Source organism: Branchiostoma lanceolatum, chromosome 13, assembly GCF_035083965.1.
Source record: "Branchiostoma lanceolatum isolate klBraLanc5 chromosome 13, klBraLanc5.hap2, whole genome shotgun sequence".
Taxonomy (NCBI): domain Eukaryota; kingdom Metazoa; phylum Chordata; class Leptocardii; order Amphioxiformes; family Branchiostomatidae; genus Branchiostoma; species Branchiostoma lanceolatum.
In genome coordinates, this window is record NC_089734.1 from 17925719 (window position 1) to 17944588 (window position 18870).

The 18870-nt window shown below is 40.8% G+C and overlaps 2 protein-coding genes across 2 annotated transcripts; one reads left to right on the forward strand and one right to left on the reverse strand.

Moving 5' to 3' along the window:
• The first annotated feature begins 11656 nt into the window (after positions 1-11656).
• Positions 11657-13555, forward strand: LOC136447322 (uncharacterized). Its single transcript, XM_066446091.1, has 2 exons — positions 11657-12319; positions 12797-13555. Exons 1-2 carry the CDS (start codon positions 11724-11726, stop codon positions 13542-13544), a joined length of 1344 nt encoding a protein of 447 aa, XP_066302188.1. The 5' UTR covers positions 11657-11723; the 3' UTR covers positions 13545-13555.
• On the reverse strand, positions 13515-18489 carry LOC136447321 (uncharacterized). The gene is made up of 2 exons (XM_066446090.1): positions 15099-18489; positions 13515-14537 (listed from the first exon to the last, which is right to left on the reverse strand). The coding sequence occupies exon 1, from the start codon at positions 18379-18381 to the stop codon at positions 15586-15588; it is 2796 nt and encodes a 931-aa protein (XP_066302187.1). The 5' UTR covers positions 18382-18489; the 3' UTR covers positions 13515-14537; positions 15099-15585.
• Positions 18490-18870: the final 381 nt, after the last annotated feature.

Consider the following 18870-nt stretch of genomic DNA (forward strand, 5'->3'; position numbering starts at 1 on the left):
GAACTTCACAATGAACCACAAATATAGTCATACAGCACAATGGCGTTAGTCCTCTTACGCTGTGTAGTTCAAAAGAGACAACAAAAATCATTATCTGGAAAATATCATCTTTATCTGGCTGCACACTCAAAAATAATCTACGTTTTCAGTACGTAATGCATTATACACTATTTGTAAATCATGTTGTGTTACGCAAGCGATGATTTCACATTAAAGGTCTCACTAACTTTATGAGACAGCATGTGATAGTAGTAGCTAAGAAATGACATTCATAAAGATTCGCATGCTTTTTGGGTGTCACGCAAGTCACGATTTTAGAAAAAAAGGTTCTATATCAGTATACGGATTATTGTGTGCTAATAATTCAGGTTAGGAAAATGTAGCATTTTGAAACTTTTACATCATGTTAGGCAGCAGCTGTATATACCGTACCTGAGCTACATCTATGCATGTATTCATATTAAAGGGATATGTATTCAAATACATAGTAAAACTATAACTAAGAATAGAAAAAAAGTAGTTATACAATTTCCAAGTCATGAAACTACATCTTTATCGTATTCCCTGAATGAATGAATAAAGGTACATTAATCTATAACACGACTTCGTAATTATCAAGGATCTGAATAGTATTGAAGGTATCATGCAAAGGAGTCTTGAAATTTTCTGTATTGTATCGAATAGAATTTTCTAATGAGTTTTGTGATGCTTTTTAAAGAAATGTTGGTTGCAATATGTGTCTAGAAAGGTAGCAACAGTTACTTTGGACTTTCGAGAAAACAAAAGAATCCAGTCAAGACATATACCAATACTTAATATAGGCTTGGATGCTGCATAGGGCTAATAAAATATGGTAAAATGCAATGTTTTTCTAATACTTCATGTGTCATTCTATGTACACACTCGATTTGAAAAATAGGGGTGAAGCCACTTTCCAAACCTGTAAATAGAATGTGTAATGAGTATGCCACAACTATATGGTCGCAGGGTATATCCGTGAAGGGTTACAAATAAAAGAACACTCACCCCCCCCCCCCTTCTGCTAGAAAGCGCGTCCAGCTTCCACAATAAAAAGATAAGGTACTTATGAAGCTGTTGGGGGATGATAAACAAGAATAAAAGGTTATGAATTATGAACCCTCGTAGTGCGGCACCCGGCATATGCCGGGTTCCACATGCATGATCTGTATGCGAGCCCCGGCATTTGCCGGTTTCATGGTATTCCCCGAATGAACACGTAAGACTGACACGAGCGTACCCGGAAGTAACCATGTGATACTAGAAACTTCCAAACTCGGGTCTAGGGACAATATGGTGTTACGTAATCCAATCCCAGAGTTCATTGCGACCTAATTATGCCAATGAGCAAAGATGGCCGACAAATTTTGCAGACGATATTTTCTTCACTTCATTTTCTTTGTTTATATGGCTAAATCCTTCGTTTAAACGCTAAAATGTCGAAATTTTCTCGGTCACAAATGCACGAAGGGCCTTTCTACACCGATTTTGAGGCAAAACATCCTACCCTGGGCGGGAATATCTGGAAAAAATGCTTCAAAGCCACATGGACGCGTTCCCAATTTCATGGTAGATATTTGGAGACGACTCTGGACTTGCCTTAAAGCCACTAAATTGACCTTGGTCACCTTCACGGTAGTGGTTGAGGGCCAGAATTTGCCACATAGCTGACGATGCAGTGACAGCTGGGACTCTACCTTACTTGGAATTTACTGAATCGCACAAGGAAGGTTTAATTTATGCAATCCCTGTAATAGATTATGATGTCATACAATCTTTAGCTTGTACTAATCTTTTGACATGTTGTATGGATTTTTAGATGCAATCTTGCCACAGGCATAGCTGTTAGGAACTTTTAGTTCACTTAATTACTATACTGCTGATAATTCAATTTTTCTTCACCAAATTGCTTGTTTTATTGCTATTTATGTACATAATTACATTGATGGCTTTTATTATGAACTTATTGAACATTTTCAAACAATGTAGAAGTTGTAAACTTTATGTTGTCATGGAAAAAGCTTGTGTGAAATTATTTTTCAAGTCACAGAAGTATTCAATACTACAGTGGCAACAGAGAAAATATTCTTTTGAACAGTCAGACATTAATCATGTACTAAAAATGCAATCACTAATCGTCATGAAAATAAAATGAAAACATCTAACGACGAAATGATGAATATTACAAGTTAATCTCAAACAAGCTGCATGGAGAAATTTTCTCCCACAAATGATCGCATTCTCCAGCCTGCCCGAGTCTGAGGCAGACATCATTGTGGTACAGGTACAGGTACTGTAGTCTCAGCCTATGTTGAGGTTGTTTTGGTCTTTAGAGATTGGACGATATTAGATCGGACGTTGTATCATTTCGGAAGTATTGGAAAACACATTTAGCGGGAAGAAGTTCAGTTTGTAGTACTAGCTACTATTGAATCGATTCTTTGAGAATCTGCTGTTTTCATTATGGCGGTAAGGTGGATAGTGAAGTTCTATCTAGTGCTGGTTGTACGTCTGGTAGTGCCGTGTGTTGTGGCAGGGGACCTGCGACACTGTCAGAAGGTATCACTGGTGAGATGTAGCGTTGGTGACAGTCGCATTGGTGGATCAAAGTACCGGTATGATATTGGTGGGTATGATTCATGGTCGAACAAGGAGGCGTACGACCGTGCTTTGTACGAGGGACCCTTTAGCAGAATCAGTTTGTACCCTGAGTTTTTGTCTTGCTACAACTGTACAAGTAACGAAACTGTGCCGAGTAGCTCTGTCACAGGGGAAGTCCAGAGTGTAACACTGAGTCCCTCCCAGCTGGATTTCACTGATCTGGTCATAGTTGATCACAACGTTGGCACCCTGAGTACAAGTGACACCGCCGCTCTCTCAGAGATGCCGTGTGGTACATACTGTAGCATATGGCTCGTTAACTGTATCATAACGACCATAGAGGTAGGGGCGCTTTCAAAGTTATCACAGGTGAAGACCCTGGTCATCTGGCGGAGCAACCTTCAGACCATTAGAAGCGGCACCTTTAAGGAGATGGAGGGCCTCAAACAACTGCTGCTATTGGACAACAACATAACCTGTCTGGAGGTAAGGCTATAGCTCGCACGTATTGTGCAAATTATATTACATCATATGATTTTAGCTACGGGTCGATACAATTATTTACATGATATTTACAGTTAATATATTGGAATGAATAATAAAAATCACTCATTTCATATATTAATAGAACGTAATGTATAGCAATATAAATGGTTTATAAAGGAATTGACACATACAGAAATTAAAACGGCATTGCAGCCAATGTTACCTTCTTTAACCGACTGAATTACACAGTCTTAAAATTACAGTACAAAAGGGTTAACTCAAACAATCGGAAAATATATATAAAAGACAAAATGTACATATATATAGCATATATAATACATTGCACCTTCCAAAAGGGTGTTCAGTAGTTGGGTTAAGTATGGAATAGCACTACGTTTGTATCCGTCAGATCTCAGTGTGAAAGGGAAAGTAAGCTGTAACTACCCCTTAAAGCCGTTATTGTGGACTGTTTCACGAGTTGGAGGTAGCCACGGTCGAAACGTTTTTGAATACAATAGGGATTTAGCGAATTTAAGACATAAAGTCTCTCTTCTTGATGCCAAAGTACATATGTCAAGTCTGGAGAGGTGCATTGAGGGTTTTTTGATGTAGAACATTTATCAATCTCACATTCATGAAGATCCGCAAAAATCTTGTCTGTCTTTATTACTTTGATCATTTCTTTTAATAGTTGCCCCACTAAAACACCACGTTTATATTACAGGCCGCTGCCTTCGACGAGTTGGCTATGCTGCGGTACCTCCATCTGGTGGACAACCACATCCTGATGATGGTACCTGACATGCTGCGTGGACTACAGCTGGACTGGCTGGACGTAAGTGTGAATTCTATCTCTCACATAGCGCCCGGGGTACTGCAGGGAACGCCGTCTGTACGGCATATCTATATAGTTGAGAACAAGTTGCAGTCAGTCAGCTTGGGCATGTTTGCTGAGCTTGAACAACTGGAGGTGTTGTGTTTGCAGTATAACGAAATCTCCAGCATTGCAGACGGCGCTTTCCTCTCAAACAAGCGACTACAGGCGATAAACCTGTCCGGGAACAAGCTGTCGTTTCTGTCAGGGCTTTGGTTCAATCTGCCGGCGGGATTGTACGTGAATGTTTAGGGTAATGCTATAGCCACTGTGGTACACGTGTTCGGTACGGATCTTTTCTTGCGTGACAATCCCCTGCGCTGTACGTGTGCCAACACTGGACTGTTTGAAGATCTTTGGATGCGCTGGAAATCCCTCGGGCCTCCTCTTTGGTCTCTTGGGCTCCCCCTAAAGACAGGGTGCCCTGCCCGCTCCTTGATAGGAAGCCCTCGTAAGCCTGTTAATACTAGCACACTGCCCTGTCCAGCACCATTTGCAGAAATTGTAAACGTGGAGCAAAAGCATGCCTCTAAAGAATACAAAGCCTCTGGTAACGTGTACTGGGAGGAGTTGCCCAAAGTGTCCTGGACCTTTGGTAACGAATCAGAATATTCAATGAACGTAACACACAGGACAAACACAACGACACACGTCAATCTAACAATAGGTAGCCTAACTGTTCGAGTGGTGACAGACATAAAGGCTGAGGGTTGGGTGAAATGTAAGGGGTCAGAAGATGGGATTAGAGGCAGTCAGAGTTTAGGGAAGCTAGAAACATGTTCTAACTACATGGGGAAGTCCAGCTTCACCCTTTGGGTCAGCCCTGTTGAGAACTCGACTTTCATCAACCTCAGCTGTACCGCTGTCTCAGAAATCGGTTTCTACACGACATATTTCAAGAGGAGCTTATACTTCCCACAGCCTTACACCACGCCACAGGCACTGACACAGCCCACAACCCACACACAACGAGCAGGCTACTCTCAACCAACAACCCACGTACAACCAACAACATTCACACACCCGCTGTCGGCATCCCAGTCCGTATGGACGCTTGTGCTTGCATCTTTAGCCGTTATATTAATGGGAATATACCTACTGGGCAAAATGGGTAGCAAGGCAGAATGTCCGAGAACAGGCTGCACCAGTCGCGCCCCGAGAAGGCGTGGCACGCTTGCCTTCTGGGTCGAGCATGATCGTCCCTTATGCTATAGCATACGGTAATGCAGGTGAAAATAGTGGCGACCCAGATGAACAGATTGCCCCGTATGCCACAACGTATGATGTCGCAGACGATGAGATCACGCCGTACGCTGAAGGTCACCTCCGCGATCACGACAGTTTGTGCGAGTCAGACGCTTCCGACTCTTCAGAAATCGTTCCTTATGGGACGAGCAAGCTCTGCGACAAGTATGTCAGTGGTGACCGCAAAGCGACCCAAGAAAACACATCTTGCGCGTATAGAAACGAGCATGAGTCTGGTGAGGGCCCCGTTTCTACAACGTATGGCAAAGACGAACCGAAAGAAACCATCCTAAACAAGAGTTCCACAACCTCATATCTCCATGAACAATTCTATTCATGCAAATAACTTACACATTTGCATAAGATATGCTTGGTCATAAACACCTTTATCTAACTTACATATGTTGCAATATTGACAGGTCTATAATTTTCTAATTAGATGAATTATGGTGTTTGCATTAATTATGCAAATAAGGAATTTATTTGCATAATTGGTATCTGTTGATGCTCCACTTTCCATAAACTACAAATGTTACATGTATTTGAGTCTGATAATGGAAAAAAACTGAAAGTATAGATTTTCCTCATCAGCTATGCAAATTAAGTCACAATTAGCATAATTTGCACTTCATTGTGTATATCTCTATCTAAGCTACCTGCATACTAAGTATCATATTGACAATCCTATAATTTTCCAATTAGATGAGATATGGTGTTTTTCATTAATTATGCAAATTAGGAATTTATTTGCATAATCGGTATCTGTTGATGCTCCACTTTCCATAAACTACATATGTTACATGTATTTGAGTCTGATAATGGACAACACTGCAAATATAGGTTTACCTCATTAGCTATGCAAATTAATTCCCAATTAGCATAATTTGCATCTCATTGTGTATATCTCTATCTAAGCTACCTACATACTAAATATCATGGAAATCGATTGTTCCTTTGTTCAGTTATTCTCCTTAGAAGATTTTCACAAAAACGCCCCTGCAGTTCCAGAGGAAGCTGCTAGGGGGCCCAAACCTACACCACTTCTTTGTTACATCACAAGCTATCTGCCACCCAAAAATCAAGACCACAGCAAGTCCAGGTCAAAAGATACAAAAATTGAAGTTCCGCTGCAGTACCAAGATCACATACCAGGGGGCCCAAAATCGACCTTGAACTTCGGCTTCACAACACCTGCCCACATACCAAATATCATCGTAATCCATCAAGAGGTTCCTGAGTTATGCTGACTATAGTAGTGCGGAAACACAAACAGACAAACAGACAGACAAACACACACACAGACACACCCAAAACAATATCTCCATTTTTCATGGAGATAATGATTCGGCCAGCGTTATCACTGATCAGCTAACCTCTCCCCTCTGACAATCTCCGAACGCAGCGAAGCGAATCGCTTAACGGCTTCTCCTCTACCAGAAGCCGCCGAGGATGGTACCCAGGCTACCCTATGATAACGGCCCCATTCCACTAGACGGCGATCTTACTGCGATCTTGCTGCGAACGAGATTTGATTTGTGTAATCAATGATTTCATAACTGATATCATGCAAAATGTAATTATGACTGAAAAGACAACACACAAAGCGTAAAAAACATTGTTTTTTTTTTTAATTCGATGATCTGAGCACTCTGTGAAATTGTAGGTCTCAGGGCGGTCACAGTTGGGATCGCCGCCGTTTGTCCTGTTGCCGTGATTAGCACAGATGATCTTGGGAAGTCTGTTTCAGATGAAATGGTCTCTGTGGCTGTATAGTCCTGGCCCCTGCTTTCCCATGTCTAGGGCATAGACCTCTAATACCCGGTCCGCTGTTCGGTAATGCCAAAAAAATAAACACTTGCGTACCGGTCAGTAATGCGTCCATCGAATGCAAACAGATACTCTCACTTTCTTTGTCGGATAAAAAGTTAATAACCAGTCAAGTTGTCCTTTACCATAGGCGGTGACATGAATGTTAGGGAACTAGTTCTTAACATGGCTTTTACAAACTAGCATTGCATCAGCAGTGATTACATTGCATATAATACTGTAGCAGTGATTGTGGCAGTTTTTTTAATCTTTTATTTATTTCAAGCTGTAAGCTGTAGCAATGGCATCAATAATTCTAGTCATCAGCTTCTCTGTAACGATGTTTGTACTGTTTTTTTATCTAATATAATATGTGTTTGCAATGCTTTAGATTTAGTAGTTTTTATAACTTCATGCAATGTACTATGGGAATAGTAGAAGTGTTGTTTTGATGTAATATAGCATGTTGTATTTTTATAAAATTCAAAGGGTGTTTTGAGCGTCTAGTGTTAGATATAGATTGTAGCAGTGGCGTGGATTTAGATTGGTTGTTCATGAATAATTGTATAGAATCTAGGACGACTGATCGTGTATTCGTGTACACCACTAATTGGTATTTTTATGACCAGCCCTGTACACGTTATGAACATTGCAGAAACAACCTTAAAATCGTCATTCAAGACATTTCCAACTTTTGATGTTGCATTTTGGTGCCAATCGTACAAAAGTCTTAAAATCCTTCTTTGAAAATACGGCAAAACTATCTGTATCAATTATACTGGACCAATGAAATTTCACTGTTTTGAATGTCTCTGATGTTATATTTTGATCACATTGGTCGACAGCTGGTAAAAAAACTGGTTTGCTTATGTGTTCATTTAATGAGTTCACAGCTGAACTAAACTGTTAAAATTTTTTTTTTCTTCAATTCGCATATCAATTAAATGAATGCAATCTTTTTGCTGTTTCGGTATGGTTAAATCATTTCACTAAGAATTGCTTAGCGGCAAATTCGATTCACATATTACAGCTGTTGTTATATTTTAATGATATTTTAGCTCTTTATTGTGCCGTTTTAAGGTATTACAGAGCTTTCAGTTATGGACAAAAGTTACCAGTACGATTATCAATAACAAAAGTGTTATTCTTCATTGTCTCACAATCAAAATTTTTAAATGTCGCTTTTTTCATTCAAAACTCTTGGAAGGAGAGGAAAACACAATACTCTTCCAAACAAATTTAAACCAAAAAGCTTCATAATCCAACATACAGGGAGACACTTTAAAATGTTTGCAACTAGAGAAACACAGAACAGATATTATATTGGAAAGAAAATTCTTAAAGATCAATTGGCTGAGTTTGGGCTGAAACTGAGTTAACTAGGCTGTCAGGTGGAGAAAAAAAATGAAAATTCATAGGATTTGAATATTCATCACGAAGTACAGCACCTTAAGGATACTGGTGTAAATAACCTTCTTAATTCTGACAACAAAATATTTCTAAGGATTGGGAACATTTTTTATCGTAAATAACGTTTAACCAAATTTCTGTAGCCAGAGGGCTTAAGGCAAAATTTTTATCTTAAATGGACAATTTCAAAAACAAAACCATTAGAAAAAGGTTTTTAAAAACTCTTACCAGAAAAAGACACAAATTCTATCATTCATAGCTATCTTGAACCGAATTTCTTTATCAAAGAAAGCAATGTCTCAAACAAACAACTTTTTGTTGAAAACAATGAAAATTCAATTGTAAATGGACATTATTGTACAAAATCTCCGAAAGAAAATGATTTTTGAGAGATACTGGCAAAAAAGTTTTGAATATAAATGTAAATTAACTACTGAACTTTTTGCAACATAAGAAAGAGGAATTCAACAAGAATTAAAAAATTCAATCTTAAATTGATAAATGGGAACAATTTTTTCCGGATTGTACATTAAATTTTGGGCACTATTGACACGGTATTCCTGTTAATACATTTTTGGCGCTATTGGCGAGATTTTCTTGTCAATTAAAGAAAACAACGTTTGGCACCATTGACAGTATTTTCCTGTTAATAGGCTGTCAATTCATTTTGGCGCTATTGGCAGGATGTTCCTGTTTGACGGCATGTCTGTGTCAATAAGAACGCTTCGTTACCGATGATTGACAGGTTATTTGATTAACTTGTGAATAACACCACATGATCCTATTAACCCTAACCCTATCACAGGGATGGTCCTGAAATAAGACTTCTGTTCTTTCCTGTGAAAAAACATGATTAATCAAAACAATAGATGATGTTGATAGATATACAATAAAGTGGCCGGGGATCGATCCACCAATGCTTATATTGGATGTTAAAGGATTCAAATCTATTCCTGTGCTTGACTATTTTGTACAGCTGTCATGCCAAAAAGAATAGGAAAAGTCTAGATTTCTATAGAATGATGAATAACAATGTAATTTAGCCATTTTCCAGCATGCCCAGCCAAAATGAACATTTAATGGGACGTTTCTAGAACAATCAAATTGTTTACCTCCTTTTTTAATATTTAAAAATCTGTTTCGCTGATGAATCCTGGAATTTTAATTGGTCAACCTAAAATTGGCTCTGAATAGAAGTGTTTCATGTTTGCAATGTGTTAATGTGTGCTTGTGTGCAGATTTGTTTCTTTATGTTGTTTATGTGACACTTTCACGGCCAGAATGATGATGTTGTTGTTAATTCTGCGTGGTTTAATTAAAAAAATTCATGATAATTCTCTTTTATCTAAGAATCACATTAAAATGTGAAGCACACTTTAAATGTATAACTTGTAGTTGAACAGTTATTAATCTTCTAGTGACAGCGAAGTTGAAATTGTACAAAAGTTAAAACGTGCAAAACGTACTGGTGGTGCCAGTCTTAGTGAAAGACAATATATTATACCTATAACTATAACTAGACCTTATAACAACAACAACAAAAAACAGTTTTTCAATAGCCAATCAAAATTCTCAATACATGCTCCCTCTGGAAAGCAGCCTAGTTACTAATTTATAAATGAGACGCTATTGTAAAGAAATCGTGAATAGATAACAATTTGCGAAGGAAGAATTATCTGTAGCCAAGAAAGTAGTATGGACCTCTATCTGCCCTTTTAATTTCATGGTTTTTGTCACTATTGAGGCAATTATTGTCCGTGTAACACAAACACTCACTTCCCATTGCTTGGTATTTGGATCCTAAATAGAGTACATGTGACGCTTTATACCTCTTCGCCAGGTTTCTGTTAAAAAAAGGAGAAGTAGCAATTATCTATTGGTCACTATGAAAATCCTTCTTATAGTAGCATAGATTCTCTGTCGGCATGGAAACTACTCATCATAGCCTCCAACAGACGGATTGTAGTCTGACAATAATTGGTCAAAGTTAGTAAGTTCCTAATTAGTATGTTCCTAATTCTCCAGACTTAGAAACGTTGGCCGTCAAGCTTTAACAGGGGAGGGATACAAGAAACATGATTTATTCAGGCTAAGGCAAGTTCTCTTATATGTAAACGACGAATGCTAGCTGTGTTGTCCCGTATGTAACTGATAACAGCCGTTAATCTGACACGGATACAATGCTCGGCCACGAGCTTATGCCGACGACGAACTTATAACAGTGGTGACGATGAGAAATACAAGAGTAAAATCTAAATCTACAAAATCTTGAAAATAAGCGTATATTACATTGCATTGTAACTGAAAGGTACATGTAAAATATATATTGAAAACAAATTCAAAATAACATGATTCACTGCAATTTGTAAGGTATGTGAACAAAATTGACAGGGAGTAACTGTTTAACTTCAAATTCAAAATGTATTGTCTTGTTGTTATGTCTGATATTTTGTTTATTGTTATTTTGTTCATGAATTATTTGAAGCGCATGTCCACCCTTTCACCCCATGATTTACGTCCTGAGATCCGTTTGCCGGGAGGACCCGAGGGATAATGCCTGTTGACCTTGATCTGTATAGGGCAGCTATAGGTTTGTTCTAAATCACAAAATACGGCATTATTGGGACTCTGCGCAGACTGTTTAAGCTTAAATGTTGTTCTTGCATAATTTCGTTTATATTTTATTTCCTCTTGATTTTGCTATTGATCAGTTTATGTTACGATGTGCATTCCAACCCTGGGCCCGCTAAGTATCCCGGAACATCCAAGTACCTCAACATACTACACGCTAACGTTAACAGTATAACCGCCGGAACTAAGCTGGATGAGTTATCCTTTCTATCCCAAAATTTCAAACTTGACATTATTGCTATCACTGAGACCTGGTTAAGTAGTGAGATTTCTTCCGACAACCTTGCAATCCAGGGCTTCCAACCACCCACAAGACGTGATCGAAACAGACACGGTGGTGGGGTGCTCTTATACATATCAACAAACATCGCCTTCATAAGGCGCACTGATCTCGAGTCTCAACTTTGTGAAGCTATCTGGGTCGAACTGAAACTCAAATCTTTCAAAATCTTGTTATCCGTCTATTATAGGCCACCCAATCAAGTAGTCTGTATAACGCAAACTCCAGCTGTCCGGGGGTTTCTCTCCCCTACCCGCGGAGTTTGTGCGCGGCTCTCTCTAAGGCTGGGGAGCCCTTATCGAAAATAGTAACACCAATGGTAGGGCAGGAATTTAGTCGAGCCCCCGTTACCGTGGAAATCAGGTACTTAGCATGTCACTGGACTGCCACCGGTGGCGCCACGGCCCAGACGGGTGGGCGGAGTGCGAAATAAGATCGTGTCGCTGGTCGCTTGGAGAGTCATTTCGAGGAAAAATGGCGGCCTCTCCCACGGTCGAAGACGAGTTTCGGTCCCTTCTTGAGTCCGTATGCAAGGATTTTGGGCGGCCTTGGCCCCTGAAACCACTTCAGGAGAAAGTGGTGACTTATTTTGTCCAAAAGAGGAAGGACGTTTTTGCCTGCCTGCCCACTGGCTACGGCAAGACGGAACTTTACACGCTGGTCCCTCTTGTCATGGAAAGATTACTGGGGAAACACTGCGTCATGTTGGTGGTGTCACCGTTGCTGTCGCTAATGCAGGACCAAGTACAACGCTTGCAACAGAGAGGGATCAAAGCTGCCTACGTCGGCGAGACACAGAAAGATGCTGATGTCAAGCGGGGGGTAGTTGATGGGAAGTATAGTCTGGTTTTTGCATCGCCAGAGGCCATTCTGAATTCGAAAACGTGGAGAGGAATGTTGACAAACAAGACTTACCGCGAACATCTTGTTGGTGTCGCCGTGGACGAGGCACACTGCATAACTTCTTGGTACGGTATATTGTATATTTTTAAGGCATGATAAAAACTCTTCACCTGACTACCGTCTTTAGTTTTCTTTCGATGCCATGCATGTCGAGTTGGTTGTATACGATGCCAGCCGATCGCCGTGAAAGGGGGAGGGGGGTATTTGTATATTCTGAGGTTTCTCCCCGTAATTACGTAAGCAAGAAACATAACTTGTTTTGGTAACAGGCATGGACGTGAGATTTTACAGGCAATATATTTTAGTTCAAGTTCAGTGTGGATGCATGGTTTATCCTAAATGTAGGTCTGAGACTCATGCCAACTTTACACAACTGTCGTAAAGTTGTCTTTGTGTCAACAATTATGTACATTTGGTATCAAACACCACCAGTTTGAAATCTTTTTTTTTAAAGTTTGGTTAGGGCCCTGATATAGTTCATACAGAAGTACCACACGAATTCTTTGTATTTCTTACACTTACCAGGTTGCTTTATTCCACAGGGGTGGCGAGTTCAGGAAGGACTACAAAAGGCTAGCAGAACTGAGGTCCTTGTTTGGTGATGTACCTTTAATGACTCTCACGGCGACAGCTACTGAGGAAATTAGGAAGGACATTCTATCATCATTGTGTATGGATTCTGACACATTCACTGTTTCCGTGCCATCGAACCGACCTAACATCATGTATCATGCAGCACCTTCAAGCTATGACATTCATAAGGAGTTTGGATGGTTGCTTAAAGAACTAAAAAGTAAAGGACAGTCATGTAGAAAATACATCATATACTGTCGTAGCATTAAAGCCTGCAGTTCTCAATTGTATGACACGTTCATGACCTCTTTGGGTGATGATGGATATCACCTGGAGTGTACTCAGACAAAGTCCTACAAGAATAGAAGAGTGGCCATGTTCCATCGAGGCACTGCTGATACCAATAAGAACTTCCTATTGGATGAGTTTAGAAAGACTGATAGTGTGGTACGAGTTGTAATTGCCACTGTAGCATTTGGCATGGGAATTGATTTTCCTGATGTATATGCAGTGATTCACTGGGGGGCTCCCCGAAATGTAGAATGTTTCTACCAGGAAAGTGGGAGAGCGGGAAGGGATGGTAGACCTTCACATTCTCTCATTTTGCATCAGGGCAGAACACTTGCCAAGGGCTCCTGTTCTCCATCAGTGGCAAGCTACTGCAAACTGGTAAATGGGAGTTGTCGCAGAAAGTATTTATTAGATTATTTCAACTAAAAAGTTCTGATGTATGTACTGTGGCCATGTCAGATAAAGACACATGTTGTGACACATGTAGAGAGTGTGGGGACGATTTTCCCTGGAACAAACATGATAGTCTGTCATCAGTGACTGAACTTTCTGACGAGGAACTATTAAAAGCGTCTAGCTATCGTCAGCCCACAGCAGATCAGCTACACATGTTGAAAGAATGTCTGATGGACTTCAGAAGAGATCTCCTTGATGAAATGAAACCCTCCTTGTACAGCTTTGACATCATTACGGGTTTGAGTCTTTCAACCATTGACAATATTGTTGACTGTTGTGCTACCTTGATAACCCGGGAAGATATCATAACTAACATCGGTTTGTGGGATGAGGAAGTTGTTGAAATGGTATTCGCAATCATAAATGAGACATTCGATGAAAATGCTTAAAGTTTGTGATTTGTCACTGCTCTCCTATTATTATCATTACTGTCTTACTAGTAGAATACCGGCATCATTTTCAAATGATTACATGTCTTCAATTGACAACCTTGGGTACTAGTAATAAATTCTGATTATGACTGCCTAAAGTACTAAGTGCAGTCTATAAAGAATGTATGAGTTTACACTTATGACTACAATGGTATGAAATAGTGAATAAACATCTGGTTTAAAGGACTTTTTTTAGCTTTCTTCCATTTCCAACCTCTTATAGTCTATACAGCATACTATGTTTATCAACTATAGGTATGTTTCCCTGCATGCCAGTGCATAGTGATAGGACTTAATCAGACACCAGTAGGTTGACTATACCAGTCCATTGTAAACGTCCCTTGTGAAGTATTGACACCCCCACCCCCTCCAAAAAAAAACAACCTCAAGGGTAGTGATTGTCCTTTCTTTACAAGTACATCTTGTATCCCCTACTCCTATTGACTGTTCTTGCCCAGGTCTTCTGTGATAACCTACACAACTCTCAATGGCTGCTCTGCACCTGCCTCTGGGGATTCTTGAATGCTCCATGCTGCAAAACAAGAATATTATCATGATAAATAGTAGTGAATAGCAAGGTTCTTTTATTCACAACCAAGCATTTTTACAAAAGCCGACGTTTCGACGTGGGCTCTTGTAAAAATGCTTGGTTGTGAATGAAAGAACCTTGCTATTCAGTCATTCTCCAACCCGATGAAATTATTCACAGATAAATTGTAGTATTTAGACTATTCAAACTGTACATCAAGACGATGCAACAATGTTATTCATGTAATGTTACCCTAAATCAGTCAGTTGCAGTAAAACTTGATTAAACCCCAAGACCAATCATTCATCTCAATATGTATTCATGTCACAAAATTAGACTGAAGAGTCTTTTGAAGAGAAAAGTACAAAAGTAGCAACCAATGGCAAGTGTTTGTCAGGTTTACTGTAAATCCTTGTATGTATGATGACAAATATGACAGCAGTGATAAGTAGAACATACACAGGAAAACACATGCGGTCAGATCTCAACATTTTGTATATTCATGCATGTGATAAACAACGGAATTCATTTATTTTTTTCCTCATCATCAATAGTTTTAGGTACCTTGTATGTCAATTTTTGCTGTCTGTGAGCTTTCGCTCTCTCCCTGTGGGTCTTCTCCATGTTCTCCACTCTGCATGTGTATATCTTTTTGTGCTGTCTGCGAGCTGTCGCTCTCTCCCTGTGTGTGTTCTCCATGTTCTCCACTCTGCATGTGTACATCTTTTTGTGCTGTCTGCGAGCTGTCGCTCTCTCCCTGTGTGTGTTCTCCATGTTCTCCACTCTGCATGTGTACATCACTTTGTGCTGTCTGCGAGCTGTCGCTCTCTCCCTGTGTGTGTTCTCCATGTTCTCCACTCTGCATGTGTACATCACTTTGTGCTGTCTGCGAGCTGTTGCTCTCTCCCTGTGTGTGTTCTCCATGTTCTCCACTCTGCATGTGTACATCACTTTGTGCTATCTGTGAGCTGTCGCTCTCTCCCTGTGTGTGTTCTCCATGTTCTCCACTCTGCATGTGTACATCACTTTGTGCTGTCTGTGAGATGTTATCTCATAACAGATGCTGTCGTCTTCCAAGCTTTTCTTTCTGGCCAATCATCCAGGCTGTCATCTTCTTGCTATTGATGTTGTGGTGTCGTGACTGTCTGCAGTTTGGAAATGTTGGATGAAATCGTCCCGGTCTTACTTTAAACGGATCTTCAGGCTTTAAATCTTCCACCAGCATGTGTATCTCCTGTGATATGTCCGGTACCGTGTGTTTCCCTATGCCCCTGTATGCACCTAGGTCCTTGTCTAATGTGTCCAATACGTCTTGGATGACCTTGAGACTTCGTCCTTCTCGTGTGATTGTCCTTGAGGTCATATTTGGCCCCAGTCTTGCCAGTCCCTCCTTTACCTTCTTGTTTAGGAACTCCATGTGTAGGTCTTTGGGGATGTTCTTGCCAGGAAGACCATGGATGTTAATGGTCTTATTGTGAAGAATGGATGCTGAAAGTCGGGGCGTTAGAAGAGCTTTGTGTTGTGAAATGTATCTAAATGCCAGGTCCTTGTAATGTGTGTGTTTATGTTGATAGTACTGAATCATGTCAAACTTCCAGTTCCTGAGTATTCTGCTGCCGTCGCCTTCATTAACCGAATCTTTTTTCACCAAGTCAAACAATCCCTCCCTCAGCACTGAACAGTTGTAATTGTATAGGAAATCCTCCTTCTTATCATCTGTCTGTGAGCTGTCGCTCTCTCCTTGTGTGTCTTCTTCGTGTTCTCCACTCTGCATGTGTACATCACTTTGTGCTGTCTGTGAGCTGTCGTTCTCTCCCTGTGTGTCTTCTCCATGTACCTCTAGTCTTCTCCAGACACACTGTTCCCTGTGTCTCCTTAGGCAGGCCCCATTCCTTGCGTAATGTTTGGGGCACCCAGGGAAACCACAGGGAACTCTGCCCTCTGGAACAACAGTGGCCTGTTCGGTTACAACATCATATACAACTGCATTTGTATTGAAGGAGAGTAGTACATGTTGGTCAATGACCTTGCCAACCGCTGTCCTTAGGTATGCGCGCCGACATTCTAGAGAATTGATCTCTATACCTCTGGGTGCATCTGGTGGTCTGCCATTGATGTCAGATAAACCAAGGGTCTCCATCACTGCCAAGATCAACATCCCAGAGGAGACAAAGTGGAGGAACTCCCGATTTGCATTAAATGAGTCCTTGGTAGTTTGTGTTACATTTCTCCTATCAAATCTATTTCTTAGCTGAAACAGTGTGCCCTTTTCTCGGGCCGATGTGGTCTTGTAATATTCGTCATATACGTCTTGTAAAGCGGTCACATGTGCATGCCATTCAGCTGTCACAAGTTCAAGTCCCTCTAGCCTTTCTGCTGCAGTAGCTCCATCCGCTCTCGCATCCTGTGATTCAACTCCTCTCATGTTTGAGAGACCATCGCCCTCCAAAGGAATCTTTTGTCCCTCTGGAACGTACTGATGATATTCCTCTAATATGGCAATCATATCCTCATGTTTGGTTTCATTTTTTTGTAAAATTCCTAGAGGCTCAATGTGTGATTTTTGATTGGCCTGTTCCGAAAACATGTGTGGAATATGTTCTTGTGCACAGTCTTTGAAGTATTTGTTGAAAAACGGCATATGTTGCACTACTTCCCTGGAGGAAATTGTGATCATGTCGTCTCGGAGAGATGAGCAGTCTTCATCATTGGGGAGAAACTCCTTGAGGGGGACTGAGAGTATATCAGCCATGGGGCGATCATCAGGTAGGTGTTGGACATTGACCCGGTCTAACACTGCATATGTGTGCACAAAATGATGGTCTTTGTTACTATTTTGAGAGGTTTTATGGCGGACCTTTTGATGTATGTCTATGTTGTCAAATACCAGGCCATAACCTGGGCTACTGACACCTCCACTCTGCATGTGTACATCACTTTGTGCTGTCTGTGAGCTGTCGCTCTCTCCCTGTGTGTGTTCTCCATGTTCTCCACTCTGCATGTGTACATCACTTTGTGCTGTCTGCGAGCTGTCGCTCTCTCCCTGTGGGTCTTCTCCATGTTCTCCACTCTGCATGTGTATATCACTTTGTGCTGTCTGTGAGCTGTCGCTCTCTCCCTGTGTGTGTTCTCCATGTTCTCCACTCTGCATGTGTACATCACTTTGTGCTGTCTGCGAGCTGTTGCTATCTCCCTGTGTGTGTTCTCCATGTTCTCCACTCTGCATGTGTACATCTTTTTGTGCTGTCTGCGAGCTGTCGCTCTCTCCCTGTGTGTGTTCTCCATGTTCTCCACTCTGCATGTGTACATCACTTTGTGCTGTCTGCGAGCTGTTGCTCTCTCCCTGTGTGTGTTCTCCATGTTCTCCACTCTGCATATGTACATCTTTTTGTGCTGTCTGCGAGCTGTCGCTCTCTCCCTGTGTGTGTTCTCCATGTTCTCCACTCTGCATGTGTACATCACTTTGTGCTGTCTGCGAGCTGTTGCTCTCTCCCTGTGTGTGTTCTCCATGTTCTCCACTCTGCATGTGTACATCACTTTGTGCTGTCTGTGAGCTCCTGCCCTTTCTCTCTACCCCTGCTTTCCATGCCAGCACTTCTCTGTTATAATTTGCTGACAATTTGTCTACTGTCTGCAAAATCTTCTTGTGACTTACAGCCAAACCACATGTGTTCATTCTTTGGTACAAAACTTTGGACGCATGACATTTGAAAAGGCCAAGTCCTTGAATCACTTGTAAGGTAGACATGTTCCTGTTCCTGGCGTAAAACAGGGATGCTGCAGCAGTGATCATCATAGGATGCCTGGCTCCATCTTGCTTCGTTCTCCTCTTTTTTGTTGCCTTCATGATCCCTTTTCTCTTGCTGTTCCTTGTACGCACATGTGTTTTGACCTTTGATACTCTTCTTTTGATTGTTTCGTTGGATGGACTGGCAATAACCTTCAAAACTCGTGTGATAAGAGGTGCCCTGTGTTGTAGTTCAGCTGTAATTGTTGATGTGTTAACGTGTGGTAGTGATGTACTGTCAGAGCTGCGGAGTATGGATGGATTGGATGTCTGGCACAGATTTTTTGCTTCCTTGTTGATGTCTGAGAGGATGTTGTGAATGATGTGAGATTTGATTTTTGCATGTTTACAGACGGCATTTGCTACAGAGGAAAACCTAGATTTGAGGAGTGGTCTGACGATGTGTGATATGTCCGGTCCCACTTTTCTGTCTTCTTTGCCCCCTATTGACACCTGGGAAAAAAGGCGATACAGTTAGAAAGCCTGTAAAAGTAATGTAATTATACATTTAAGTTATTGTGACAACATCTATAAACACACAACATAAAT

Excerpts from the sequence above, each read along its gene's own strand:
- LOC136447321 (XM_066446090.1), bottom strand. The coding sequence starts at position 18,381 with ATGAAGGCAACAAAAAAGAGGAGAACGAAGCAAGATGGAGCCAGGCAT.
- LOC136447322 (XM_066446091.1), top strand. The coding sequence starts at position 11,724 with ATGTCACTGGACTGCCACCGGTGGCGCCACGGCCCAGACGGGTGGGCG. Across the intron at positions 12,320-12,796 it reads GCACACTGCATAACTTCTTG|GGGTGGCGAGTTCAGGAAGG; the intron begins GTACGGTATATT and ends TTTATTCCACAG.